General features: G+C 53.2%; 10 protein-coding genes across 10 annotated transcripts; 5 read left to right on the forward strand and 5 right to left on the reverse strand.

Annotated features, from left to right (window-relative positions):
* Positions 1-2,266: 2,266 nt before the first annotated feature.
* On the forward strand, positions 2,267-2,887 carry PFLUO_LOCUS7254 (uncharacterized protein; the record flags this gene model as incomplete). The annotated part of the gene is made up of 2 exons (XM_073784878.1): positions 2,267-2,270; positions 2,292-2,887. The coding sequence occupies 2 exons, from the start codon at positions 2,267-2,269 to the stop codon at positions 2,885-2,887; spliced, it is 600 nt and encodes a 199-aa protein (XP_073641289.1).
* Positions 2,888-3,288: 401 nt separating this feature from the next.
* PFLUO_LOCUS7255 (Putative E3 ubiquitin-protein ligase) lies at positions 3,289-4,979 on the reverse strand (the record flags this gene model as incomplete). The annotated part of the gene is given in 3 exon segments (XM_073784879.1): positions 3,289-4,211; positions 4,266-4,954; positions 4,972-4,979. The coding sequence occupies 3 exon segments, from the start codon at positions 4,977-4,979 to the stop codon at positions 3,289-3,291; spliced, it is 1,620 nt and encodes a 539-aa protein (XP_073641290.1).
* A 2,582-nt stretch (positions 4,980-7,561) lies between these two features.
* On the reverse strand, positions 7,562-8,451 carry PFLUO_LOCUS7256 (60S ribosomal protein L15; the record flags this gene model as incomplete). Its single annotated transcript, XM_073784880.1, has 3 exons — positions 7,562-7,702; positions 7,761-8,144; positions 8,365-8,451. 3 exons carry the CDS (start codon positions 8,449-8,451, stop codon positions 7,562-7,564), a joined length of 612 nt encoding a protein of 203 aa, XP_073641291.1.
* A 283-nt stretch (positions 8,452-8,734) lies between these two features.
* Positions 8,735-10,235, reverse strand: PFLUO_LOCUS7257 (uncharacterized protein; the record flags this gene model as incomplete). The annotated part of the gene is made up of 3 exons (XM_073784881.1): positions 8,735-9,477; positions 9,535-10,078; positions 10,140-10,235. 3 exons carry the CDS (start codon positions 10,233-10,235, stop codon positions 8,735-8,737), a joined length of 1,383 nt encoding a protein of 460 aa, XP_073641292.1.
* A 1,156-nt stretch (positions 10,236-11,391) lies between these two features.
* Positions 11,392-13,474, forward strand: PFLUO_LOCUS7258 (Transcriptional regulator; the record flags this gene model as incomplete). Its single annotated transcript, XM_073784882.1, has 3 exons — positions 11,392-11,917; positions 11,979-12,445; positions 12,497-13,474. 3 exons carry the CDS (start codon positions 11,392-11,394, stop codon positions 13,472-13,474), a joined length of 1,971 nt encoding a protein of 656 aa, XP_073641293.1.
* A 2,315-nt stretch (positions 13,475-15,789) lies between these two features.
* On the forward strand, positions 15,790-17,051 carry PFLUO_LOCUS7259 (uncharacterized protein; the record flags this gene model as incomplete). Its single annotated transcript, XM_073784883.1, has 5 exons — positions 15,790-15,821; positions 15,882-15,951; positions 16,006-16,074; positions 16,124-16,799; positions 16,858-17,051. 5 exons carry the CDS (start codon positions 15,790-15,792, stop codon positions 17,049-17,051), a joined length of 1,041 nt encoding a protein of 346 aa, XP_073641294.1.
* Positions 17,052-17,426: 375 nt separating this feature from the next.
* On the forward strand, positions 17,427-18,339 carry PFLUO_LOCUS7260 (uncharacterized protein; the record flags this gene model as incomplete). Its single annotated transcript, XM_073784884.1, has 2 exons — positions 17,427-17,830; positions 17,895-18,339. The coding sequence occupies 2 exons, from the start codon at positions 17,427-17,429 to the stop codon at positions 18,337-18,339; spliced, it is 849 nt and encodes a 282-aa protein (XP_073641295.1).
* Positions 18,340-19,588: 1,249 nt separating this feature from the next.
* Positions 19,589-22,255, reverse strand: PFLUO_LOCUS7261 (uncharacterized protein; the record flags this gene model as incomplete). The annotated part of the gene is made up of 3 exons (XM_073784885.1): positions 19,589-20,117; positions 20,177-20,807; positions 20,869-22,255. The coding sequence occupies 3 exons, from the start codon at positions 22,253-22,255 to the stop codon at positions 19,589-19,591; spliced, it is 2,547 nt and encodes an 848-aa protein (XP_073641296.1).
* A 1,742-nt stretch (positions 22,256-23,997) lies between these two features.
* PFLUO_LOCUS7262 (uncharacterized protein) lies at positions 23,998-25,097 on the reverse strand (the record flags this gene model as incomplete). Its single annotated transcript, XM_073784886.1, has 3 exons — positions 23,998-24,144; positions 24,197-24,736; positions 24,816-25,097. 3 exons carry the CDS (start codon positions 25,095-25,097, stop codon positions 23,998-24,000), a joined length of 969 nt encoding a protein of 322 aa, XP_073641297.1.
* A 403-nt stretch (positions 25,098-25,500) lies between these two features.
* PFLUO_LOCUS7263 (uncharacterized protein) lies at positions 25,501-26,031 on the forward strand (the record flags this gene model as incomplete). Its single annotated transcript, XM_073784887.1, has 2 exons — positions 25,501-25,505; positions 25,560-26,031. 2 exons carry the CDS (start codon positions 25,501-25,503, stop codon positions 26,029-26,031), a joined length of 477 nt encoding a protein of 158 aa, XP_073641298.1.
* Positions 26,032-26,325: the final 294 nt, after the last annotated feature.

The raw sequence follows: 26,325 nt of genomic DNA on the forward strand, positions 1-26,325 counted from the left end.
TCGATCAATAGGTTGAGGGAAGACCAGTACCAACATCCACTCCCAGTCGATACAACTTTGCAGGCTGAGATAACATTTTGGTTATGAAAGTAGGGAAATTGGATGCTGTGGTAATTGCCAAGTAAAATTTGATATGCCTTCAAATGCACTTTCATTCTCAAGGAGATCTATAAATACTACCGCAGGTACGGCACTACTCCAAAGAGTTCGGCTCTGGTTCGTTCTCTGATCGGCTTTAATCGGCTTTGCGTTGGTGCTATGATTGGTAGACACAGCTTCCTCTAGGTCCAGGCTTGCAAGTTTCTGGCCCGTTGCATCCAATGTCTAGGGAATCCTAAGTTATAGATGGCTAACTAGTGGGGGGGAGTGTTTAGGGCTCCCGCACCACTTGCTTATCACCAATCGGAGCTTAAGACGAAATCCACCAATTATGTTACGGCATATTATCCCCATCGTCCGAAATCCGACCTGATCTGGTCAACATCCTCACGACCTTGCTCCTTAACAATTGTCTGGTTACATATGGGAACATGTCCTCATCATCTCCAAATCCGTTGTATTTGATACTCAAACCCCGGGCCAATAGGGGGCCAGAATCGATCGGTAGCAATCTAACGTTGACTCCGAAGCGGAAGCCTCAGCGGCAAACTTTTAGCTGTTTGCCTTGCCGAAAGCACAAGGTGAAATGCAATCGGTTAGTTCCTTGTAAAAATTGCATCAAGTACTGCCGCGAAGATACTTGTCGAGAACATCCTGCGTTGAACAGCGGTGTGAGATCCGCCAACCGGGGAACCCCGAGAACGCCAGAGGCAACGATAGCCCAGCGCCAATTGCCCTCAAGCCAGGAATGCGGAGCAATAATCGGTGATCCGACGGTATCTCAATCTAGCTCTGCAAGTGCATGCCATGGCTCAGGTCTGACGCCAGCGGTTTGCTCTCAGAATGTGGGCGGCTCGCATCGCACCAGTGTGCGAGATTACAAGAGCTTGCAGGCCCATTCTACTACCAAACGAGCCTGTTCTGCCTGTGAAGAAGATGCAATGGAAAAAGGGTCATTAACATGGGCTGCTCAGACTATGACACTGACTCCACCCTTCGACTGGGCCTGCAATATTCCCTGCATGTCTCACACGACATCTGCATACAACTCTAGACGCTGGCGCTATCTTCTGGTACAGGTAGTGCCGATGCAGAGTCAGTGTGATGTTATTGTTTCATTCTTTCTTGAGAACTCGAACTGGATTTATCAGGTTATACATGCGCCTTCCTTCCGGCAGGCATATGCTGCATTTTGGACCGACAAGACCGATGAAGTTTCCCTTCTTTGGCTCTCTCTGCTCTTCGCTGTCCTGTCGGTCAGTGCTCTATATCTGCCGAGGGAGATGGCGGAGCTAGTCGGCTTCGATAGTGCTCAGATGGTCCAACTCTCAAAATCATGGTATGTGGCTTCGCGTCAATGCCTCATTGCCGGAGGTGCCGAAGCGAGGCCGAACTTGCTGCAGTTGCAGACTTTTTTAACGCTGCAGTCGTACTGGTTAACCATGGAAGACGTGGAGACTCTTAATTCGTATGCAACTCCGAACCTGTCAGGCACAGCTTGACTGCCACAATACGTCAAGATTCGTTTGATTTGGCCACTTCTAAATAGATCCATTAGAGATGATGCTAATGCAACACGGTATTTACAGATGTTTAGGTCAAGCGGTTCGCACTGCCCAGTCGCTAGGTCTGGACATGGACACATCGACTGCCTTCTCGGCCGAATCTGAGATGCGGCATCGCATTTGGTGGGAAATTTGTACTGCCGATACGTAAGTGATTCCTGAAAGCCGTTTGATTACGCGAATGTTGACTTGTTATTGCCAGCTTCCAGTCCCTCTGTCTGAATCGCATGCCGTTAATCCCGTCACGGCTGTCGGAGGTGCCTTTGCCGTCCAATTGCAACGATGTCGACATGGGATCTGAAAGGTTGGTACCGCGCGGAGCTTTCGAACCGACGGAAGGAAGTTTCAACCTTCTGCGCTCTGAAGCCACCCGAATTTTGAACCGGCTTTTCTCCGAGTATGGACGGACGCAGCCATCTTATGAGTTGGCCATCGCTATCGACACTGATCTAGAGGCCCTTACCTCGCGGTTTCCCTGGTACCGACAGCTTTGCTCCTCTCGCTCAACTGAGCAAACTGTGTTTTTGGACAGTCTTCCTCTAGCGTTGGCTGCGTTTCCCTGGGAGTGTCATCTATTCCATGCTTTTTTATGTGTCCAAAGAATGCGTTTGTACCAACCCTTCCTAGAGACTGGCGATATTTCAGCAAAAAAGGCCGTGTTGAATGCCTCTACAGACGCTTTCGCCGTGTATCGGACTATCCGTGCTCAGTATGCCGACAATCTAGCTCCTATTCGCCACCGTTTCTCGACACACACATACCAGTTATTCTCCACGGCAATATCTCTCGTTCTCTTCCTTGTCAAGGAGATGCCCTCAGATCCAGCCGCTTCAAAGATCCGCGCCGATGTCGAGATGGTCGCCGCCGATCTAGAATATTCCCAAGAACGGCGGCTCTCGCTTCCACTTGCCGTGCATGGCTCGCGAATTCTCCGACATGTACTATCGCTTTACGACGCCAGAGGCCAGGAAGATGACCTCGTACAGGTTTCACTCATATCATCTGTGTATTCTGTCATTGGTGGCAAGGATAGGACACGTCAGTATCTCGAGCGGCCTAGGACCATCACCCCGAGCATGGACAACCAATATGACAACTATGATCCTAATGACTTTACCTTCCCTAACACTCTCGAGGCCTGGAATTCGGATGCGTCACTGTTCCCTCTCGATGAGGGGCTTCATGGTCTTCTAGATTTGAGTTTCTGGGAACAGTTTCAATAAAACCAAGGCGCTGAGAGGTTGGGGGTTTTATCTCCTTGCTTAGGGCTCGAAGCTACGTGGCAAATCGAATGCGTTGTTGTTAAGCAGGAGAACTATAGAATCTTGGATTTCAGGGACATGAGGATATGAATACCGTTCAAGACATAAAAGAGCATTGATATGATTGTCTCAATCAATCTCTAGCTAAGCAGCAATGTGCCGAAATCCGTGATCCCGAAGCCAGCAGCAAAAGAAAAACAAACAACGCCAAACTCCAAACTCCTCCATTGCGATCTGTGATGGCCCTATCCAGCGCGCCAATGATTCATCAAGTCGTAGCAGTGTTCAAACTTCTGAGAGTGGCAAAAAAACAAAAAAGACACAAGCGTAAAAGACCCCTACCCCAAACTCAATTTATTCGTTCATTTCAGTCCAAAGCCCTCGCTATTGACGACTGCATCCCAGAGCAGACGCTGCAATTTCTCCCGCGTGGTATACCGGTACAAGGCCAGTGTGTTGAAGCAAGTCCGCGCGATGGGGTATCGCGAGCAATCATCTCCCAGACAAGCAAGCTTTATCGTCAAGCTGGTTGCCCCCATTGCGGGGATGCGATCGCTGCCAGTGATGAACGACAGGATCTTGCGCTGCTCCTGTGGCGCGGCTGTCTCGAAGAAGTGCCAGAACCATTGGACAGCAGGGACTGACTCGGGTTTGGGGGTCTTCCAATTGTCGTAAATGGCCACGGCTTTGAGCGAAAGCACATCGAGTGGCTCGTCCGAGCCGCGGACTAGCAGCTCGATCTCCTCTGGGCGGAACAGAGACAACGCATTGCCTCCACAGACAGTGAAGAATCCTCGCTTGAAGGGCTCGAATTGTCGGGCCACGGCCGTGTCCAGGAGATAGTGGACATAGAGATCGACAAACTCGCGTCGATTGGAATTGGTCACCGGCCGTTTCTCGCCACCGGCGCAGAGAGGCGCTTCGACGATTGAACCGTAGCGGTCGACCTGAGCAACAAAGTCATAGCAAAAAGTTTCGGCGACGTCACCGTCGAACTCCAGTAGCGCTCGAAACCCTTTGGCGAGCGCAGGGCGGAATTCGGCAAGATCATCCAGAGTACATTTGAAGTTGATTCGCGCTGACGTTACTGGCTGAGGCCCGGTGTTCTGCGGTGCCGCTGCTAAGAGTTTCTTGAAGGCGAAGGGTGGGAGATCAATGTCCAGAATTGTGGAGTTGTATATGGCAAGCCCGAGGAGCACCCCGACCAGGAAAAATTGCTCAGACGACTCGAAGCAATTTGGGTTGAAATAGCAATACTTTGAATCGTCATCATAAACAAACAGTCCTGTTCACTCGTTAGCTATAATCCGACAGACTCACTCATGCTTCGTCTACTTACCATGGTGCGGGTCAAACACCTCTCGAACGAGCAAGAGAAACCATTCCTTGCGCAGGCCGCCGGCATCAATACCTTCCTCCCCAACAAATTCAATGCGGAGGCCCTTCTTGATTTCCTCTTGTCCAGATCCAACGACTTCGCTCACACCGCGAAGGCTGTCTTCAACCAGACAGTCGCGCCGCACTTTCAACACAAGATACTGGCTCACAGCCCTGTGATTCAGAATGCTGTTGAAGAATGCCTCCCGGGCTTTCCCCTCCATCTGACGACGCGCATCGTGCTCCATGATATGGATCTTCGCCCAAATGCTGAGGAAAAAGGGGTATTGGCAGAACGAAAATTTGGCACTTCGAGATTCCCAAATTTCAAAGTCTGCAACCAAGTCCGAGTAGTCCAGAAGGGTGTTGTAGAAAGAGCTAATGGGGAGCATGTTGCCCTGGCGGTGCCCCGAATGTTTCACAGCAGAGTCAAAGCGATGCACAGTCTTTAAAGCTCCCAGAACTCCGTCCGGTTGGCGTGGGACATTTGCATCGTTGGCCGTGAAGAGCAACGACATCATCCTGGCCGCGGCTCGGATCTGCCAGTCTTCCTCGTACATAATAGGGGTTTCCTTTTTCGCAGCGGCTTTCTTATTAGGGCTTCGTCGATTGATAGCGGCATGCAGTTCGGCTGGCGTGTTGCCGGCGGCGCTGGCAAAGCTTGGGACCAGTTCATTTCCGTTCTGCGCCGACTCACTCCGTCTGCGGCCATGCTGACGAATTAACCGGTACGTGACAAACCCCCCTATCAGCTCCACCAATCGCTCCAAGTGTCCGGCTGAGAAACGCGAGAACCAAGAAACGAAATAATGATGACAGTCATTGGACATATTGGACATCAGGCCCAGGATTCGCTTGACAATTCCATAATGATGACTCGAACTGCTTTGCCGCGTAGAAGACGTGGTGGAGGATTTTCGAGACGAATTGCCATCCTGGGGCGTCAGTCGCGTCTTGCCTTGGTGATGAGTCGATGGCCGTCGAGCTTCTCGAGATGGTGAGCTCGGCTGGGAATGGGGCCAATAAAGAACAGGATTCGCCAACAAGATAAAAAGAAACCTTGTATCGTCAATTTTCTTCAGAGGTCGCCGTGGTCGTTTCAAAAGATTCTCGGTGGCTTTCAGCAAAGTTCTCTGAAGATGCATACGAGCATCGGCAAGCTCCCTCTCGATCACAGACTGGTCGATGGACTCCCATCTCTTTTTCTTCGTCAAGTCCGCGTCTGACTGCAAGATTTTTGGCTTTTCCGCGGACCATTGCTCGGCCCACGAATTCCCTGCAGTGAGTATCAATTGGTACCACTGAGAGACATCAGTCCAGTTGATTCGAGGGCTTCGCGATGAGACCGTGCGAGATCCGCTGTGTGAGCTCTTCCTGAAATGGGCACGGTTGCCATCTATCTGGGCCCATTCATTCATCCACCAGGAAGAGTTCTCGGCCAAGTCGCCCAGGAGAAGTGTTTTGGCGTCGGGTTCAAAGACTGCTGTATTTGCTGACAGTTCTGTGGTGGTTGTTTTCTCTGGCAGAGGGGTGTTGAAGTTGCTGGCCGAACGAGTAGATCGGTGAGAATTCGTGGTGAACGAGTTGTTGAGGCATTCGCAACTTTTAAAAGAGCGTATAATGTACTCTTCTAACTGACCGAAAATCAGCGCCGGCCTGCGGCTCCTTAGGTCAGGGTCTGCTGGTCGTGCTGGATGTCGTTCCGCTTTCGGGCTCTGAAGATCTGAATTCGCACGTATTCTGAGTGGGACATGCTTCCGAGGGCCAGCCTTCCTATCTTGATGGGCAGCTTGCGGTGTGAGATAAGCCGAGTTTTCTTTCGTCACGTCGAATCGTTCGCGTTCACTAGATGCAGATGCACTTCGGCTTCGAGAATCACCTGGTCGAGAAACCCGAAGGTACCTGCCGGCAGAACGATGCGCGGCACCCGATGCAGAGCCCTCAGGTCTTAGATCCCGCGACCTGCCAGGTTGATTATCACCGGGTGATAACATAGTAGAGTCCGCATCATCTAAAAGACTCCGAAAATAGGCCGATACACATGTCTCAATGAGTACGTGGGTACGTTCAATTGACAAAGGAACCTCTTTCCTATGCAAACGGGATGGTGGTGACGTGGTGGTAGGATTCGAGGGAATCGGAACCCTAAGCTCTGTATCACCCGGGCTTTTCACATCCTTGCTGATTTCCAGGTCGTTGACCATCAGGCATTCCGTACACCGGTAGGAGTTCATATTTCGCGGCCACCGGACCGTTGCATTGCATGTTGCGCACTTACCGGTAGCCAAATCGTCGCCGATGAGCCCTCGAGGTGTCTGGAGTCCTTTCCGGGGACTCGTCGATGTAGACTCCAAAGGGGTGAAATCATCATCATCGGAATCATCAGAATCCCAGATGTCTAGGGCGCCCCCTTTCTGCTTTTTGCCGGAGAATGGGGAGGTGAGAGAGATGGAGCGAGAATGTCCGCGACGGTATGGACTAGTGGATGTGCCGCCGTTGACTGGCGGGGGAGTATCATGTGAATAAGAAGGACGTCGCGGACTGAGAGGGGGGAGAGGAGGGACAGGCAGGTTGCGTCCAGAGGACGGCATGGAGGCGCATCGGTTCGGCGAGTAGTTCGAGTAGAAAGAAACGTCACAGGCTTCAAGGTCGCTCTTTTGGCATCAAAGAGAACCGAGATGCCGGCCCAAGGCAGGATTCAGTCGTACATGGAGGAAGGGATGAAAAGTAACAAAGAAGTCAAGGTGAGTGAGTGAAGCAGAGTGAGTGAGTTGCAGCCTATCGTCGACGGATTGGGAAAGCGGAGGGTAACGGACCCGCCCATGGGAAGCCGCGAACCCGTGCCTGGTGGTGGCCTGAGGCAGCAACGAACTCCGGGCGCGGAACTATGAGCTGATGGACGGACAACATGCGACTCTATATTCTATCACAACTAGTGCGGCTGAAGACCTGCCAGACTAGGCCGGGAGGACCTGTGGGGCCAGTCCAAATTCGAATAAAAGACTATCGCCGCAGACTACTCGGTGGTTCCGTGCTACACTCTACTTACTGGCCGAGGACCCGGCCAGACTAATCAAGTTGAACCAGTCATACTTCGTTATGAAAAATCAGCTTTTTGGCTAACAGTAGATCCAACCGGTCGGTGGTATTAAACTCAACCCCAGCGCAGATGACACACGGGCAACAAGTTTTCGGAAAGATATCCACATGTCGCTGCCAGAATCCTCCAACCTCCACCACCCCAGTGCCTTGCAGCACTTAACGGTAACGCCACACGCTCTGGGTGTTGTGGATCTTCCAAGTGTGACGACGGCCGGCCTTGGTATTGTTGTAGCGGTGGCCCTTGTTCATGCCACGGGACTTCTTGCCGGTGGCAGTGAGGCCACGGCTCTCGCGGTGCTGAAACACAATATGTTAGTATAATCGTAGAATCCAGAGAGGGGAAAATAAATCTCACCTTGTGGACAGGCTTGCAAATCCAGTTGATGCGAGCATCGCGGCGGATAGCCTTGTGCTGGGGGTCGACGCAGATGACTTCGAAGTACTTGTAGGTCGAGTCCTGGTTGATCCAGTACGAGTTCAGGACACGCAGGTTGGCGCAGCGGCGGCCAACACGCTCCTCAGCGGTGGCCTTGAGGGCACGCTGGTACTTGAGCTGGTTGACACCGTGGTTGGTGGGCTTGCCGTAGGTGGCACCCTTGGGGACAGGGCGCTTGCGACCACCGCGGCGGACACGGATGCGGTAGATAACGTAGCCCTGCTTAGCCTTGTAGCCGAGGCGGCGGGCCTTGTCGGGGCGGGAGGGACGCGAAGCACGGTGGATGGCGTTCAGCTGACGAAGCTATATTGATGCACTCTCAGCAAAGTTCAACGAGTGTATAGCAAGACACAGGGCTCCATGGTGAGGGGTCTCTTGCGTGCCACAAAAAGCATTTCCGCCGGGCCAATCGAATTTTGTTCGAGCCTCGCAACACCACTGAAAGGTAATTCCGATGGCAACGCACACGAGCGTCCGGCGGAGATGTTAAGCGGATCGAGGGGGTCGTAGGGGTCTATCTCACCTCCCAGCATCGGACGCGCAGCAGAAAGCGAATCACGTCGGACTGCTTCTTCTTCTGGATCTCTTCCACGTACTTGAGGGCACCCATCTAGAGAACGCACAGCCAGTCAGAAATCGAAATTCAATTCGGGGGAACTGTCCCAGATTCAATTATTGTAGGCATACCTTGTCGGTTTAGGTGTTGTGTGGTGGTGTCGTTCGTTGTCGGTCGGCGGAAAAGTTCAACGGACGGGAAAGAAGAGGATGGACTGTGTGTGGGATTAGGCGAGGGCGGAGTCGCTTTCTGCCTTTTCTGCCTCAGGCATGAACGGATTTTATTGCATGACTAATAATAACATCTAAATTCAACATTGGAACCAACTCCAGAACTATTATTCACTCTGTACAGTCTCCGCCGTCTCGCCATCTGGTCTGGTCGGCCGGCGCAACCCCCGTGCGGGTCTCTCCCGAAACCGCCTCATCATATCGTCCCGTTCAACCATCGCATTCGTCACTTGCACCTCGCACAGGCCCGACGGCATGACGCTCTTCTTGCACAATGGACATAGGCTGCTGTTCTCCATGAGAAACGGGTCAATGCAGCTTGGGTCAAAAATGTGGCCACAAGGAAGTTCCCTGACTGTGGATTCCCCAGCCACAAAATCATCAAGACAGATCGCGCAGGTGGTTTGCGTGTGGCTCAGTCGATAATGAGCTTTTGGGTCTTCAGGCTCAGTCTGTGCCGCCGAGCTGGTCACCGCAAGCTCGGGCTTCTTCAGACCAGCATCATCCACCACGTTCTCAACAGAGGATGTGGCGGAATCGATGGCACCGTTGACCTCAGCCACACCAGAGTGCGTATTGTCCTTGGCCAGTGTCGCTGCGGGGGGTGATTCGATGGTGGGATAAGTGTAAAGCGGCAGTTCTTCGACGACATTGCGAGGAACCTTGATCTGATTCAAGGCCAGATACTCGATGTCAACTTCGCCTGCATCGATACGTCTGCGGAGCGTATTCCGCCGCCGTCGCTGTAACACACGATAGAGGACCAGGATGATCAGAGTAAGCACCAGAATAGTTCCCAGAATAGCCAGGATGAACCCCCAGAGACTCGGCATCTGGCTTGCTGGGTCATCTGTGAAAAGGATTAGCAATCCAATCTAGCTACAATACATCTTGTGCAATCACTTACTGATGTCAATCATGGCAAAGAGTCTACTATCCTCCGCATGATGGTCCATGAATGGATGGCTACTATTGCTGACATTGCTCATGTTCCCACCATCCGAGAACCAAGAAAGCTCACGCATCAGTGTTTCACCTGCCGGACCAGGGATCGCATAGACAGGGTAGTGATTGTCGGATTTCCATGCATCCCGATCATTCAAATTCCACAAATCGTCGTTGGGTGGTGGTGGTAATCCCGTCTCGTTACTGAAGGGTTGGAAAAAGATGAGGGCTTGGATTCCAACTTTTTCCGAAGCAGCCAAGAAGGATTTTGTGCACTCGTCATTCACCCATGGGGCCAGGCCGAGAATGGGGTATCCGAACTGCCAGACATCTTCATGGCGAGTCACATTTGATGGAATCCATGGCAAAGTGATTGAATTACATGGGTCTCTCGGCTCGAGACTGGGGACGAACAAGAGACCTGAGATGGCCCCGGATTTCGGCGCATTGTAGCTTGAGAGTGTCTGGACTGTGTTGTCGAGAACAAAGCGAAATCCAACGTTATCCTGGAGGTTTTAAGTCAGTTTCTTCTATCCGAGAATGAAAAGAGGATCACAATATCCTTACATTAACCGACGGCGTGTCGTTGGAAGCTCTCCCGGGGCCCGCAAACAGTGTGGCCACCGTGGACTGCGACGAGTCGGACGAGTACGTGCGAGACATTATGGCAACAATGCTCTATTACTGAGCACCATGCAAGCTGAAGCATAAACTCCACAGGATCAGCTTGACCGATTGTGGGTGCATGCACATGGTGAAGTTGCAGTAGCCGAGTAGGAAAGAAGAGAAGAAGGGTATGAGAAAGCATCGGTTTTAGAGGCCAGCCTGGGAGATATCAAGGAATTTGATTCCGGCCAAAAAAAAGGCCAAACATAGCTATTGCAGCCATTTCGGCCATCATGTGTGGCTAGAAGAATGCCCTGCCTGATCGGGTCCGTCGTAGGAATGCCCATAGGTCTGGTTCCGACCACGAGGAGCTTGTGGATCATGAATGGGAATTATTATTAGTATAGATAAACATCGAAACACATCCGCAATCGTGCCAAGGGATGGGTGGGTGCCCTGTTCGTCTCAAGTGGTTGCCGGATTAGGGTTTCCGTTTGCGGAAAGACTACGCTTCCGGGGTATCTTTATTTCCCGCGCACTCTCACAATAAAAATAGATGGTTTGGATATTATATATGTAGTACATAGTAAATATTCGGTCTTACATATAAAACATAGCTCGTTTTTCTATCTTGCGAATAGTGTCTAATCTGTCATGGTTTTGCAAGAGCGCAACACCCAATAGTTCAGAAATATATATTAGCTTGCCCCGGTCTTCTGTTCGCTCACCACCCTAGAGATGTTACGTCAACCAGTGATGCGTTCTCAAAGCCTACGAAATGAAAACATTTTATTGTAAATCAACGGATACTTAGAAACCTACACAATAGAAGCCGAGCACCCCAGCATCCCTATTTCCGGGCGAGTCACGTGCCACAATCTGCTATCGCCTATCATCATGTGATCAATATCACGTGGTCGACAACTTGGAGTCACGGGAGCCTCGATATCGCCAACGTCGTCGTGTCTGTTGATATTCATCACTGTCCATCAGAACGCGCCCGTGTTGTCCAGAGATACCAGAGACAGTGTGCTGGTTTCATTCATCTGATCGATTCCTGGCCCAGTGACCGACCGAAGACATGTCCTACCGGACTCCAAGCCGTGCCTCTTAAGAACGAACCTCTCAGTCCACCCCAATTGATATTACTCTGTACTACTTTCTCCCGACTCTTTCATAACAATTTTCGTTCGGCTTTATCCGCGACTCAACCATGCCTTCCGCATACAAGAGCAAGGGCAAAGGTCGCGACGCGCGGCAGTCGCGAAGCCGCAACACCACCCCATCCACCGCGAGCGCTCCCACGGCCGCAGCGTCATCAATTCCCAGCTATCTGGACAATGATGTGACGAAGCAGATTGATGTAGCCAATACCGAGTATACGGATCTGCTCGACTTGGTGGCCGGACCGAACATCCCCGACTCTAAGACCCTTGAAAGGCTAGTGGAACACCTCAAGTCCCTCAGTGATATGGCAGATGTGCGTGGCGATACATTCAATGCTGGAATGCGTGAGATGTCCCAAAAACGGAAAGAGGTGGTCGATGACCAAGAGCTTGAGCGAGAGGTGGGAGAACGCTCAAAGTTGAAGCGCGAGACGGAGGATGACGACGATGTGCCCAAGGGAGGGAAGTTGAAGAAGCGCAAGGAGCGCGCCAGTGCAAAGGACGAGCGCCCATTGAGCCACGGTGCGCATGATATCGCTCGGCAGGATGGAGCAGAGACGAAGGTCGAGGGAGGTGAGTGATGCGTCAATGCCTCAACTGTTTTCGGATCTCAAAAATAACTGACAATTTCCAGCTGCTTCTCCAATCTCGAAAAACTCCAAAAACGCAGCCTCCGAAGGCAGTTCGTCTCTTTCACCACCATCCATGTCACCGAACGGCGCAACTATGAAGGATGAAGGTGCAGCCGGACCTGGCTCTCCCGGGTCCGAGTCCGGCGCTGAATCCCACCAGCCTGAACCCACACCGGCAGTACCCCAGGTGCAGGTCTTTGGAGCAAATCCACTCAAGTTCGACGATCCGACTGTTTACCACATCCGTGACGTCCTGGCAGACATGACGGACGACGAGAAAAAGGAGATTTACAGTGTGGCTCGCTTCCCTAAAACCGATCTCAAGGACTTAATGGCGGGTACGCCTCCGGACAAAGACTTCAGCAACGCCAAGCCTTCCAACCAGGTCAGCGCCAATACATTCCAGGCATACATTGATCCTTTCGTTCGGCCTCTTACCGAAGAGGACATTGCCTGGCTCAGAGATAGGGTAAGCTGCGCCGCTCATATCAGTGCAGCACAAGATACTAATTGGATACAGGGCGATCGCGTGACTCCCTTTATTAATCCGCGCCGGGGAAAGAAGAACTACCGTCAGCTCTGGTCCGAGGAAGACGGACTTTCTTACGACCAAAGCCAAGACGACAAGGACCAGCTACCTCTAAACCAAGGACGTGGCAGCATCGAGCAACTGACTGACGACAAGACGGAAACTAACGAAGTCTCGATCGGGCCTTTGCTCAGTCGACTATGCTCCCTTCTCCGGTACGAGCATCGCACTCTCCCGGAAGACAACCCTACTTCTAATGGCGACACCTCCGGCGCAGGCGGCCTGGGAGGTGATGCGATGGACATTGATGGGACGAACGGTGAGCTAGAAACCAAGACTGAGAGCAAACCACACCCTCCGGCAACAGCCTTCCGAGACGCCGACCCTAACGGGTTCAAAACATCCGTGGCAAAGCTCGACCATGCCCAACTGGACGAGCGCGCAAAAGCCGAGCTACGCTACATTGGATTCTTGGGCACAGATGACAACCCGGACTACGACGCACATTTCGACGACGAAGTTGCCGAGCGCCTCCGTCTGCTTCAGAACGAGCTCAAGAAGCAGGTCATTACCAACAACGCGCGCAAGGCCCGCATCCTGAAGATCGCGCAGGAGCACATGGCGCTTCTGGAATTCACTACCATCCAGGACGACCTTGACTCCCAAGTCCAGCAGGCCTATCTCAAACGTACCCGCACTATGGGCAAGAGCAAGAAGGGCTCCCAGGCAAAGCATCGCCCAGGTGGTGCTGGTGGAGGTAGCCACATTGCCAGCGCGGGCATTTCTCGCCCCGCTGTCGGAGACGCCGCGAAGATCGTGATGGACCGCCGCAAGCGCTGGGGTGATGCTTTCCGACCTATCTTTGAAGACATCAAAACCACCATCCCCACTGCTGGAGAGACGATTTTCGACGCAGCAACCATGAATGAATACGAAAAGGCGGAATTGGAAGCCTGGGATGAAGAATAACTTCTCCAGTCTTGCTAGTCTTGAATACCCTGGCGGAAGACACTTTTATGATATGACACGAATGGGCTGGCTCGGCGTCCATGGATACCTTTTTCTTCTTCTTCTTACAATGGTGGCTCTGCTAGTGTTTTTATAAATACATAGGAATGGAGATGGGGCTTGTAATTCTCTACAATGAGGACATTTCGTAGGCTATATTTCTGGCCATGTTTTGCTCTAAACCTGACTGAGTGGCGATGATAACGTGCTATTACTATTGCTACAAATTCGACCCTCGTCCCATCTAAGCAGCAAGCAACCCCCCAGCCCTCCACAGCAAAAAGAAGCAGCTCAAATTTCCCCACCACCACGCAAGTGCCCGAACCAGACTCCATTGCGGATGTCCAATGAGAATGTAAACCGCTCCATAAACAGTCCGAGCAAGGGTATACGACGCCGCCGCAGCATTAATAGTCTGCGCCGGGACACCAGCATGCGACGCAAAAAGCACACTAGCGACCAGCAACGTGAAATTCTCCACAGCGTTAGCATGCGCCGCCTCGTTTCGCTTCAGCATGTCCAGCTGCGCGCGAGTCATCTTGCCCTCGCGCACAGCGGCTTCGCCGTATTTAGACAGGTCCTCGCGTGGTGATTCCTGGTGGTCGATTCCGTAGATTTGTTTAAGCGTGCGGCTGGAGAGGAGGCCATAGGCGAAGACGAAGTTAAATCCCAGGAAGGCGGGGCCGTAGTTTGAGATTGCGGCCGTGGCGGGTGCGGCGCGGAGGCCGAGGTGTGTGAGAATTGAGCTCATTTTGGGGAGATTGATGGATCGAGGTTCTGGAGGGAGAAGCAGAAGAAAGAAAACAGAAAGGGAAGAGGTTGGTTGTTCTTCTAAAGTCTTACATCAGATTACCTGGGTCTGGCCGAGGCTCTGAACGGCCCCCAAGACAGACGATAATTTGGGGGGGGCAGACTCCGCGGAACTTGCCGTGGATTGAGCGGAGTGGACCATGGCCCAGTAGTCTGCCCGGTCCGCTTACTCTGGATCTAGATCATAAACACAATTCAGAACTATACAACTCTTTTGACTATATTGGACTCTTTCATCCTTTCTAGCTGGGAGGCATAATTAGACCTAGCAACTATTTTACCTAATATTTAGGGGTATAGATCGAATTTAAGCCTGTTTCTGGCCGGTTGGGGTGGGAAGAGGTGGACGGTGCCATTGCATTAATGGGCTATGTCGGGCCAGTCTGTGAAATGCGAAGCTAATCAACTATGCAGTTCAAGCTTGGAACCGCCGAATTTCTACTCTAACAATTCACGGCTAAGACATGAATCCCAAAGATCGATTAGCAGAGTCTTAATCCTGACGCTATCAATTCAAACTCAATAGACTCCCACCAAATTCCAATCCGGTCTGATTCATTCAACAGCTACGAGTCACAACCGCCCGTCCAGCAGCGTGCTCGTTGACTCTGGGGAACATACATTGAACCCCTCGTAGTAACCTCCTGCAGCTGGCGTCCAAGCGTCCAACTCGGCGCCCCCGCCGCAGCGGTCAAGGAGTCCAGATCGCGCCCACTCGCCTAGGCAGTCAAATTGGCAAAAATAAGCTATAGCCAGGCTGGTCCGCGTAATCAGTTTCAAGTGCCGCCATGTCTGTATTTGTTTTTTCGGTGGAGCTGGCGGTGAGATGAGACGAGATGGACGAGTCAGTCAGTTTAGATCTGAGTTAGGAGCAAGGCGAATTCACCGGATTTGTTTTGGGGGGAAGTCAAGTGGTGTGAAGAGTTTTCTGGTGAGAGATTAGGGAGGGCTGCGGACAATAACTATAAGCGCAACTGGTTGTTCATACTGAGATTTGGTCCCGCATACTGTCCAGTTTTAGGGCGAGGCCGTCAGGAGACGCAGATGAAGTCATGGGCAAAACAACAACGACGTTTCTCCTATCGGTTCACCGAATTGAGCCTGACTGGGGTCTGAAATAAAATAACTGTTCTAAATTGTTCGATTACTATTAGCAATTCTCCAGAAGAGAGGGCCACCGGCACTCTATCGGATCAATGCGCAAACAGCGGCCACGAGCAGCGATGACAGATGTTTAAAGGCAATAGTGGAGTCGATACAGGAACAGGAATCCCGTCGATGTCGATCCAGGCCCACATGAGGCTGTGACTTCATGGTGAGAAGTAACCATGTAGTGACAATAGTCAAGTAGATGATGGCGTTGCAGTGGCCCCTCCTTGGCCGCGGGTATATAATGCCCCTCTTTCCCTCTTGAACCCTCTGTTTTTTCCCTCCGCATTCAGTTGAATTAAACTCAATCTTCCATTATGGCTGTTCCCAAGACTATGCGTGCTCTCCAGTTAGTCCCTACCTTATCTGACTCGCCCTATGTTGCAGGTACACTGACCACCTCCTATAGATACTCGAAGCCAGAGCACTATGGCCTCGTTGAGGTCCCTGTGCCTGAGCTGCGCGAGAACGATATTTTGGTATGGCCACAGTACGTACTGTGGAAGCGGTAGCTGACCGCGGTGACATTATAGATCAAGGTCAAGGCGTGCGGTGTCTGCGGCACTGACCTGCATATCCACGAGGGTGAATTTATCGCCCAGGTATGTCTCCAGTCCTATTGCTGGGACAGACAGCTGACAATTCCACAAGTTCCCCCTGATCCCCGGTCATGAGACTGTCGGTGTGGTCGCCGCCGTGGGCCCCAAGGTGAAGGGCTTCGAAGTTGGGGAGCGTGTAGTCGCTGACAACTCTGAGCTGTGCGGCACCTGTTTCTACTGCCGCCGCGGCGACGAGCTATTTTGCGAGAACTTTCAGGCTCACGGCGTGACGATGAATGGCGGTTTCGCCGAATACTGCGCGTACCCCGCCGGCCGGGTGTTCAAGATCAAGAACCTGTCCGATGTGGATGCGACGCTGCTGGAGCCGGCATCGTGCGCAGCGCACGGTCTTGATAAGATCGCGCCGAAGATGGGCTCGTCCGTGCTCATCTTCGGTGCTGGACCTACCGGGTTGGTTCTCGCGCAGATGCTCCGCCAGTGCGGTGGCTGCCATGTCGTTGTGGCTGCGCCGCAGGGTCTGAAGATGGACCTTGCGAAGAATCTTGGTGCTGGCGATGTGTATGTTGAGCTGTCACGCCAGGATCCCCAAGCGCAGTTCGACAAGCTCAAGGCCGAGAACCCGTACGGCTTCGACATCGTCATCGAGGCTACCGGTAACGTGAAAATCCTCGAGGACTCGATCAACTATGTTCGTCGTGGCGGCAAACTGGTTGTGTACGGCGTGTACTCAAGCAAGGACCGCGTCTCGTGGCCTCCGTCCAAGATCTGTAAGTTATTTTCTTATTTTTGTTTGAAGGTGTGGCTCAATTGCTGATTATTGCGCAGTCGGTGACGAGATCACCATCATCGGCAGCTTCTCCGAGACGTACAAGTTCCCCGCTGCTATCGACTACCTGGACTCCGGCAAGGTCAAAGTCAACGGTATTGTCAACAAGGTGTTCAAGATTGACCAGTGGGCCGAGTGCCTGGAGTCGATGCGTAACAAGAGCGCCATCAAGGCTGCCATCACCTTCGACTAAGCCGGGTAAATATGATGAGTTGTGAGATGAGCGAGTAGTGATATTTGGACACATAGGATTTTAATTCATAAAATAGTTGACATCCTTGAACATGCACTTTTATGGATATGGGGGTGTAAATGAGGACCTCTAGGGCCGCCACCAAGGTAGGTGGGCTGTTGACCTAAGTAATGAGATTTATTCTCGAAATAGTCTCCAGTTGACCTATCACTGCTAATCATCTAATAAAAATGCGCCGAACGAACTGATGATCAGATCATGCAACTGCTTAACTAGTTCGTTCAATATCTCCACTTCCCCTTCCACTTCCTGCTCCATCACGGCTAATCCATTCTTCACCTCCCCACCAACCACATCACATTACCACCACCGGAAATGGTCAAACCCCTAACATTCAAAGGCGACAAGCCCAGAAAGCGCAAGCATCGCGATCCCTCCGACCAAGACAAATCATCCTCCAAAACTCTCAAAACCGACGACTCCCCCTCCTCCGCCGCACCCGCCAAGACCACCGAGGACGACGATAACCCGCCCGAAGACCAGAGCTGGGTCTCCGCCGACGCACCGAGCGATATTGCCGGCCCAATCGTGCTAGTCCTCGCGTCAGACAAACCAAGCTGCATCGCCAGCGACGCGAACGGGACCGTTTTCGCGAGCGCGCTGGAGAATCTCATTGCAGATGACCCCGGCACGGCGGAGCCGCATGATGTGCGGCAGGTGTGGGTTGCGACGCGCGTGGCGGGGACGGAGAGTTTTAGTTTCAAGGGGCATCATGGGAAGTGCGTTTCCCCCTTTCCCACTCCATTGGAGGAGTGCCATATCGACACATCCACTGACGAGTAGCATGGCTGGCAGATACCTCAGCAGCGACAACTACGGCATCCTAAGCGCCACCGCATCAGCAGTATCGCACTACGAGTCCTTCCTCGCGATTCCATCACCCGACCTGCCGGGGACATTCTCAGTGCAAACACGCGGCGGCGACTCGGAGACATTTCTCAGCGTGAAAGAGTCCGCGAAAGGCGTCGAGATCCGCGGGGACGCGAGCGCGCTCTCGTTCGACACGACGGTGCGCATTCGGATGCAGGCACGGTTTAAGCCGAAGCTCCGCGCGTCGAAGGAGTCCAAGGCTTATGAAAAGATTAGCCGTAAGGAATTGGAGGGGATTGTGCGGAGGAAACTTGATGATGGGGATGTGAAACGGTTGAGGAGGGCGAGGAAGGAGGGCAATTTTCATGAGGAGGTGTTGGACGTTAGGGTTAAGGGGAAGCATGATAAGTTTGCTTGAGGTATGTTTCTTCTTCTTTCTTCAGTATGGGGGTTGGTAGGAAGAAATGCTAACCTGGATAGGGTTATATAGCCTGCAGCCCAGAGATGAGTATACTTCTGGATGTCTAGATGTATTGATGATAGATGATGGGCTACCAAAAGCTCAGCGGAACATCTCAAGGATCTCGATTGCTCACTGGCAAAGAAGCCGATATGGCACGCTCCTCTTTGTGCGCTGTAGATCCTGCTCGCCAAGAGACATTGCGACTGAAGAACAAAAGGCCACCAGTCCATATCCACCAGGAGAAGATCCTTGAGGATACTGAGAGATTAGAACCTAGCCTGCGCAAGTGCTAGATCTCACACACCTACCAATCACCCAGCTGGCTATGAAGCTCGGCATATACACAGTGTAGTATATCTACTTCTTTTGACCTTTGGATTTCAGTACCATTAAGTCCAAAATCAAAGTAGCATGATGGGATAGTCTCACATTCATTCCACTGTAGACAAAGAGAGAGACCGTAGTTGTAGATGCAGTAGACAGACGATATCAAGAGTATCTTTCATCATAACATTTTTGTCTAATTTCTATATCAACAGAGATCTCGACTCATTATCCACTAGAACACAAATATTTTCTTCTTTCTATTCTGTTCTCAATCTTTTAACATCAACCTATCAAGAAACAGAAAACAGAGAAAGAAAGAAGGCGGTGGTAACGACTGCGGGTCTCTCCGTCCCGTGTGCACCCCAGGGGTATGAATTCTAATCTTTAAAGAAGTCGTTCGTACACGGAGAGGTTGACAAGAAACCAAAAGAAAAGGCAAAGGACAAGAAAATAGAAAGTAGACCACAGATCCACGAACAGAACAGATAAAAGAACATTCTTGCAAATCCTGCAGTTCTTGCAGAAATTAGATAGAGAGTGGCATCCATATCCCCCCTATCCATCATCCATTTCTTCGGGGAAAAAAACAAAACAAAACAGATCAAAAAGGGTCAAATCAAAAGAATGAAAACAAAACCAAAAACATCAGTCAGAGCGTATGGATCGAACCGTAACAAGTCTAGGAACGCGTGTGTGAATCTTTCTTTCGCCAGGGAACAAATAGCAACAAAAAGCACTAACGACTCAAGACAACAAGACAAGGCACAAAGACAAAAACAACAGACTTCAAAAAGCAGATTGTACAAAGGTTTAGTAGTAAGTAAGCAGATGAGTAAAATGAGTAAATGGAAACAAGAACCGATCGATCGATGACCACTCAGGAATTGAGTGATAGGCCCTGGAAGCGATTGACCCATTCGCCCTGGGCCGGATGCATGCGCGGGGCACCGTTTGAGCCAGCGCCGCCGGGAGGGAAGTCGGCGTACCCTGCTGTGTCGAGGGGGCCGTAGCTGGTAGGCGAGTAAGTGGCAAACGGGTCGGACTGGCCCTCTGCCCGGCGGGAAGGCTGCGTGAATGGCTGGTACGACTCGGGGTAATTCGTGCGCAGCATCATGGGATTGGGGATTCCCTCGCGGCCAGGATCCACGTCGGCGCGCGCGCCAGCATAGGCTCTGCCATCGTGCTGGTGTCGGCGGTCGGCGTGCGGTCCGTCCTGGTTGTAGAGGGGGTTGCTGATCCCGCTCGGCGGACCTTGGAGGCCCGCGCTGGGTGGGGTGACGAAGGAGGCTGGGTTGATGGCTGACATCCAGATGCGGGTTTTGTATATCTTGAAGAGGTCGGTGACGAGCGAGTTGAAGTTGATGTATGAGTCCGCGAAGTAGTAAAATGTGAGTTTCTTCCAGTCCCTACAGAGAAACCAATTAGCTGCTTGTCAAGAAGACAGAAGATGGCAGAAGAAACTTACATCTGGAACTCGGCATCGAGGATCTCCATGTTGAGTCGATGCTCGGCAACCTTCTGCTGGCAGACTCGTTTGGCTTTCGCCTCGTTTCCTTCCTTGTCGCGCAGAGTCAGAATCTCGTGATTCTGCGCCAGGCGCTTGATAAGCTTGGGCTTGATGTCCGTGGTGGGCTCCTGCACACCGTGCGGACCATGGGGACCCATGCCTCCCGTGGCACTTCGACCCAGACCTGCTATCCCTCCAGTTGGACTTGCCACGCTCGACGCTTCGAGCTGGCCCTGTCGAGAAAACATCATGAGCCACTTGTAATGCTCCTCGGCATATTGCTGTTTGAGCTCCCGTGCTTTCTGAAGAGAGACGTTCGCATGCTGGACAGTGCCCAAATCTGTACCTCGATCGGCCTCAACAATAACCAAGTCGCCGGCTTTGACCTGGAGGCCTGTGTCTTCTTGGATGTAGAACACATCTGCACGGTGGCACTTGAATGTTACGATGTACAGAAGTTGGTTCTGGTGGGCGTGCGACAAGCCTGGCTGACGGCCATAGGCACCTGACAGGGCATACTGATTAAGGGAAGCCGGTATGCCCGATGAACCATCACCGCGTAAGGTTTGTTCACGGGGGTAGTAGGATTCTGTGAAGACAGAGTTAGCATCTTACCTGAAGGCAGGGATGGACGTTAAGTTAAGACTTACGTGGCTGCATGGGCGGGTTAGTGTAATCATAGTTCTCCTCACGATCTCCCATGCCCGGTCGAGCACCCGCGGCATGTGCATCGACCGAGCCGGCGGACGGGTGCCGGACTGGGATATCAGCAAACGAGTGGCGACGGCTCTGAGGCACGTCGACAAGACTCCCAAACCCCAGCGACGTCTGCCAATGAGCCTTGCGGACATTGTCCAGCGCACGATTGTCCAGGGGAGAAGCGAACGACGAAAACTGCGGCTCCAGATTGGCTGAATGCTCAGAGAACCGTCTCCGCGTGTTGCTGCGCATGTTGCTATATCCTTGAATATCGCGCAGCTCTCCTATATCCTCAACGGCAAGATCCGATTCCTCTGGAACACTGCCATGGATGCGATGCAAGGCATGCGCGGCACCGGTGACGGAGGCAGACGAAGAAGCCCGGTCCCGGAATCGGCTGTCCATTTGACCTGCTGCAGCTTGTCGTAACATGGCATTCTCGCGCGCAAGCTGCTCAATCGTGCGCGCCTGGCTTGCGGAGTAATTGCTGTCGTCCGCGCCGTTGTCATCATCATCATCATCATCGCCGTCTTCGTCTTCTCGGAGCTGGCCGAGCATCGCGGGGTCATGGCCTAGTTCACCGAGAACATTGGGTCGTGCGGAGCGAGGCTGAACAGCAGACATTTGACCTGGTCCACGAGAGCGACCACCCGCATACGGAGCGCCAGTCCCTGCCTTGCTGACCATTAACCCCAGCAACTCTGGGTCCATCTGACCGACAGAATAGGATTGAGAGCGATAGGTCTTGGGGGTAGGATGAAGCGGTATCGAGAATGGAATTGCCGATTCACCGGAGATAGTGCGCGTCACTGGACTCAGCATGTCCTCTGCTAGGTTCCCGCTCGATAGTGGAGGGTTGGTCATCGTTGGCGACGGCACAATTTCTGACAGACGAGACGGTGGTTCCTTGCGGGATTCGGTGTTCCAGATACCAGTTCCCCAGGGAAATGAACTGCTGCCGCCCGCTTGATTCCAGTTGAATGAGCCGCCGCTCAGACCGGGACTCGGGTTTGTCGCCCAGGGCGCTTGGTCGCCAGAAGGGCTGGCGGGGTTGGATGGGCCTGCAGCAAGCGGGCCTCCAGGTAGAGAGGGCTTTCGCTGAGCACCTAGTGGCACCTCGTTTAACCAGGAGGGGCGCCTCACAGGCTTGGTCTGGGGGGCGGTGGTTTGGGTGGGAGCGATATGGTCCCCGTCATCATCCGATGAGGCCAGCGCTTCCGAGTCTGGGGTCGAGCGGCGCACACCCGGATGGCTCTTCTCTAGCCTGACAGCTGTCGCACCCGATGCAGGTGGTGTGCTTGACTGGGCCGAGGCCAGCTTATTCGATGGCGCGGCCATGGTGGAACTGGTCGCAATTAGGAACTTCTGCAAATGATTTCCGACCGGGCTATGCTCACCTCTGAGATCTCTGTCGGACTAGGGTAGGTACAACGGATTCTGGAAGGAAAGAGTGTGCACACGCGACAAAGCTCCAGCCTTTGGTGCTCACGCGGTAGAAAAAGATACAGAGAAACCGGCTCAGTCTTTCAAAAACCAGGTGGGGGGGAGGGAAGGAGGCGCGATGCACTATGTTCCATTAAAGCAACAGTCAGTCAAAACGATCGGATGATTTCTTGCTGTCAGACAAAAACCAAAGGGCAGCACGCAGCATGTGGAGGTGGCCGAGCTCTGCCAGTGGCGACAGTGAGGAGACCACATATCGCAAGCTCCAGGCAGCCGATAAGTGCTCTGGAATTCGGGAACACCATAGGGAGTGATAAGACGCCCGGAAGGCGAGCGAGAGAGGGAAAAATAAAAAAGGGTGGGAGCGCAGCGCCCCAGTCTGCACACGTACCGGATGGATTTCTTCAGGATATCCGTCACGCGACTATAGCCCCCGAGGTGATGGCGATTGTGTGTTGGAGTGGACCTCGCCCGAAGAAACCGAGGAACGGAATGCGACAAAAAGCGAGGGGATCGTAATCGTGTCTGTGTGCGTTGGAGATGAATGATGTTCCAGTCAGCGACCGTCGCATTCCCCGTATTGCGGGGGGGCAGAAAGAAGGGAACAATGCGCGCCACCCGTCACTCACCACTCTAAAAGGGTCTTTCTCGCGTTCTTTTATCGGGCCAGATCTATTGGGAAACCAGGTGTGCTTCTTCGTGGGTCTCGTCACAAAAATTTATCCGGCTCCTTTTTTGGGGTGGTTGATTTGACTGAAGCGGCCAGGCTTCTTCTGGTCGGTCTTCTGTCTAGCAGCCGAGACAAGTTGAGCAGGCCAGTATTTCGCACGAAGGGGGGGGGGAGAGGGTGGCCGCGACACACCTGCTCGTGGTTGAGAGAGGAATCGCCGTCGGTCGGCAGGGGTTCTTTTTTTGGTTCTTGGTGCTCGCGTGCAGAATGCGCGCGAGGTTGCAGTAGTGGTGGCGTGACTATGGATGACGTTGTGGAGTCGAGACCGACGACCCGTTACGGGCGCATTGTCGAATAGGAGAGAAAGGGGAGGAGGCGGAGTAGAAGATGAGACGGGGAAGGGGAGGGAAGGGATCGTTAGGGGAGGACGAAGAAGAACAGAGGGAGAAAGAAAGTCAGAAAGTCAGAAAGTCCGAGAGAAAGGGCGGGGGTGGATGGGCAGAGAGACCGTCCAACGGATCTGGCAACGTTGCCCCGAAGCTCAGGTGGGACAGTCGATGCTTTAGCGAGGTCTTCACTAGTGTTCGCGCGGACGGACCTATGAGATGATTCTAGACTTACCCCGGATTGATGTTGCGGGGAGAGCTTGTTGATCACACACGGTTACAGCTGGACGGTGCACAGGCGAATCATGCCACCCCCCGAGCCTCCGGGGCATGTCGAGTCGCCTTCCCCCGCGCGGCCTGGCCAATCTAGGCACTTGGGTGTGCTGGCCAGAGTGCTGACGTAGGTGGAGAGGGGGGTTTCCTACGAGATCCTCGAAGAAGACAAGGGGCATACTGTGGTGAGGACTACCAGGCGAGAGAGAGGGATCGAAAGGTTCGGAAAGTGGGGGGGTGATGTTATCATGGATCGATCAGCCGGGGGATTGTGGATGGGTGATCCAACCGCCCCGGGCCCTAACTAACTACTGCGGTGCATTGTCCAGCGGGCTACTGGCCGTCGCCCCAGCACCCTTCTGCTGGCGTAACTTCTCCTCAAACCGGGCAAACTCATGCATGCTGATCTCCTCTTCTTGGTCCATGACCTGCTCAACACCCTTGACCTCCTCAATCTACCCGCAGTCAGCACCCACTCACTCATTCGAGGGGGCAAAAAGAACTCACGTAATGCATCAGCATCGATTCAATCCCATTCTTCAACGTCACCGTGCTTGAGTCGCACGTCCGACACGCGCCCCGTAGCTTCAGCAACACAATACCATTCTCGAACCCGCGGAGCTCGATATCCCCGCCATCTTCCTGGATCGCCGGCCGAATCCGCGTCTCCAGCAACTCCTTGATCATGCCCACGACTTCATCATCCTCCTCATTGTACACAAGCGAGTCCTCACCACCGCCTTCCTGCGCGCTCTCGGCGCCGACATTCTCAACCGTGGCGACGATCGTCTCGCCCGACGTCACGGCCTGCGTGATGATGCTGAACACCTCGGGTTTGATATGCGCCCACTGCGCATCGCTGGCCTTGGTGACGGTGATAAAGTCCGCGCCGTAGAAGACGGACGTGACGCCCTCGACGTCGAGGAGCTTGGCGGCCAGTGGGGATGGGTGCGGCGGAGCGAGCGTGGCGCGCGGGGAGAGATACTCCAGGAAGGTGGTGGGGAAGTCTTCGGGCAGGACGCGGTGGTTGGGGATAAATTTGAGAGCCTGCAGAGGAGGTGGTCAATCAGTTGGATTCTTTATTTCGGTGCAGAGCCGCAGGTCCGGGGAGGCAAATCAGACGTACATCTGGGTTGGGCGTGTTTTCGGTCTGGATGAAGATCGTCCGCTTGCTACTCGGAGACAGGGGCGTTTGTGTAGCCCGCTGCTGGTGTAGACGGACGGTCGGGCGTCGACGACTCTCCGAGGCTGTCAGGGTTGGCAGTCGGGTGGTGCTGGAGATGCCGCGAACCGCGCCGAACGCTGCAGGTTTGATGGTGCGGGTGCAGGACTCCGTGGTGGATGTGGCTCGGCGCGCACTGAGGAGTGTGCGGCGCAGCATGGCAGTTGATGCAGTGCCCAGGGACATTTTGATTGCGAGATGGCAAAAGTTGCAAACCATCACTCGGCGGAGAAAAACGGACTCTGACGCAATCTAGAGGGTCACCTGACCTGGAGCTGATAAATCAGGATCCGCCAATCAGCCTCTTACGATGGAGGTCTATAGGAGTCCATGAATTCCGGACCGTGGCACACTAGTCTTTAGACCCGTGATGTGCTTTGGAAGCCTCGAGATCCTCCCAACCCTGCCCGCCAACGAGAGTCACGTGATGTCCCGCAACAGGCAAGTGCAGCTTGTCCAGCCTCAGGCATCGACGCTTTCCTCGTGGCACCGTTCTCGCTCCCTCTCTCAACCCGCACACCACGCGATGGGGGCCTGCGAGGTCTGTTCGTCTGAAGCAGCCAAGTATCGCTGTCCCACCTGTGGGCTCATGAGGTATTTTGGTTCTTGTTCACAGCGTCGAACCAGCTCACTAACTCATTGAGGCAGTTGTTCGCTGGCCTGCACCCAGTCCCATAAGATATACTGTGCGCCCAAGACGAGCCCGTCGCACGAGGAACCCCCACCTCTGACACAGTCACTGAGCGATGCCCATGGCGACACTCCCTCCGACCAGAAAAAGCGCATGGCCACACCCGGGGCCATCGCGGCATCACCCGAGCTAAAAGACCTGTTGCAGCGCTGCCCGCAGCTTCGCGGTCAGTTGCAAGATACATACCAGACCACACTCGAAGAAGAATGGGTCGAATGGCATCCCCCCGCCGGACGCGGCCGCAGCCGGGGAGGATCTGCTCGCCGTAGCAGAGGCCCGTGGACGGCCGAGAAGGGATTCAATCGCGGTCTGGGCAAGGTGCGCCAGCTACGACAGCGCTGTGAGGCCGGGCTGGAGACGGGGCCCGGGGCGGAGGGGTTTATGCAATTTTTGGCGCTGGTCACCCAGGAGCATAATGCGACCGAATGAACGGATCTTGGTCAGGAAGAGTTAATGAATCCGGATCGAAAAAATACATGGAGACGAGGGAGACCGCGTAGAGAGGACTCATTCGTAGGCGAACAAACTCACTAGTGAACTAAGTCAAGTTAGTTAGGTCAACTAAGTTAGGGAACCAAGGGTCCGTTAATCAGCCACACGGGGGGCCCTCCTGTTTGCACCCGACCTCTCCTGGGTTCTCGATCGACCGCCTTCGTCTCTCTTTCGTTCTGACCTCTTTCCCTGCATGGTCTGTCTGCTCTGTCCGACAAGAAGAATGGGTCT

The sequence above is a fragment of the Penicillium psychrofluorescens genome (genome assembly GCF_964197705.1).
Source record: "Penicillium psychrofluorescens genome assembly, chromosome: 4".
Lineage (NCBI taxonomy): Eukaryota > Fungi > Ascomycota > Eurotiomycetes > Eurotiales > Aspergillaceae > Penicillium > Penicillium psychrofluorescens.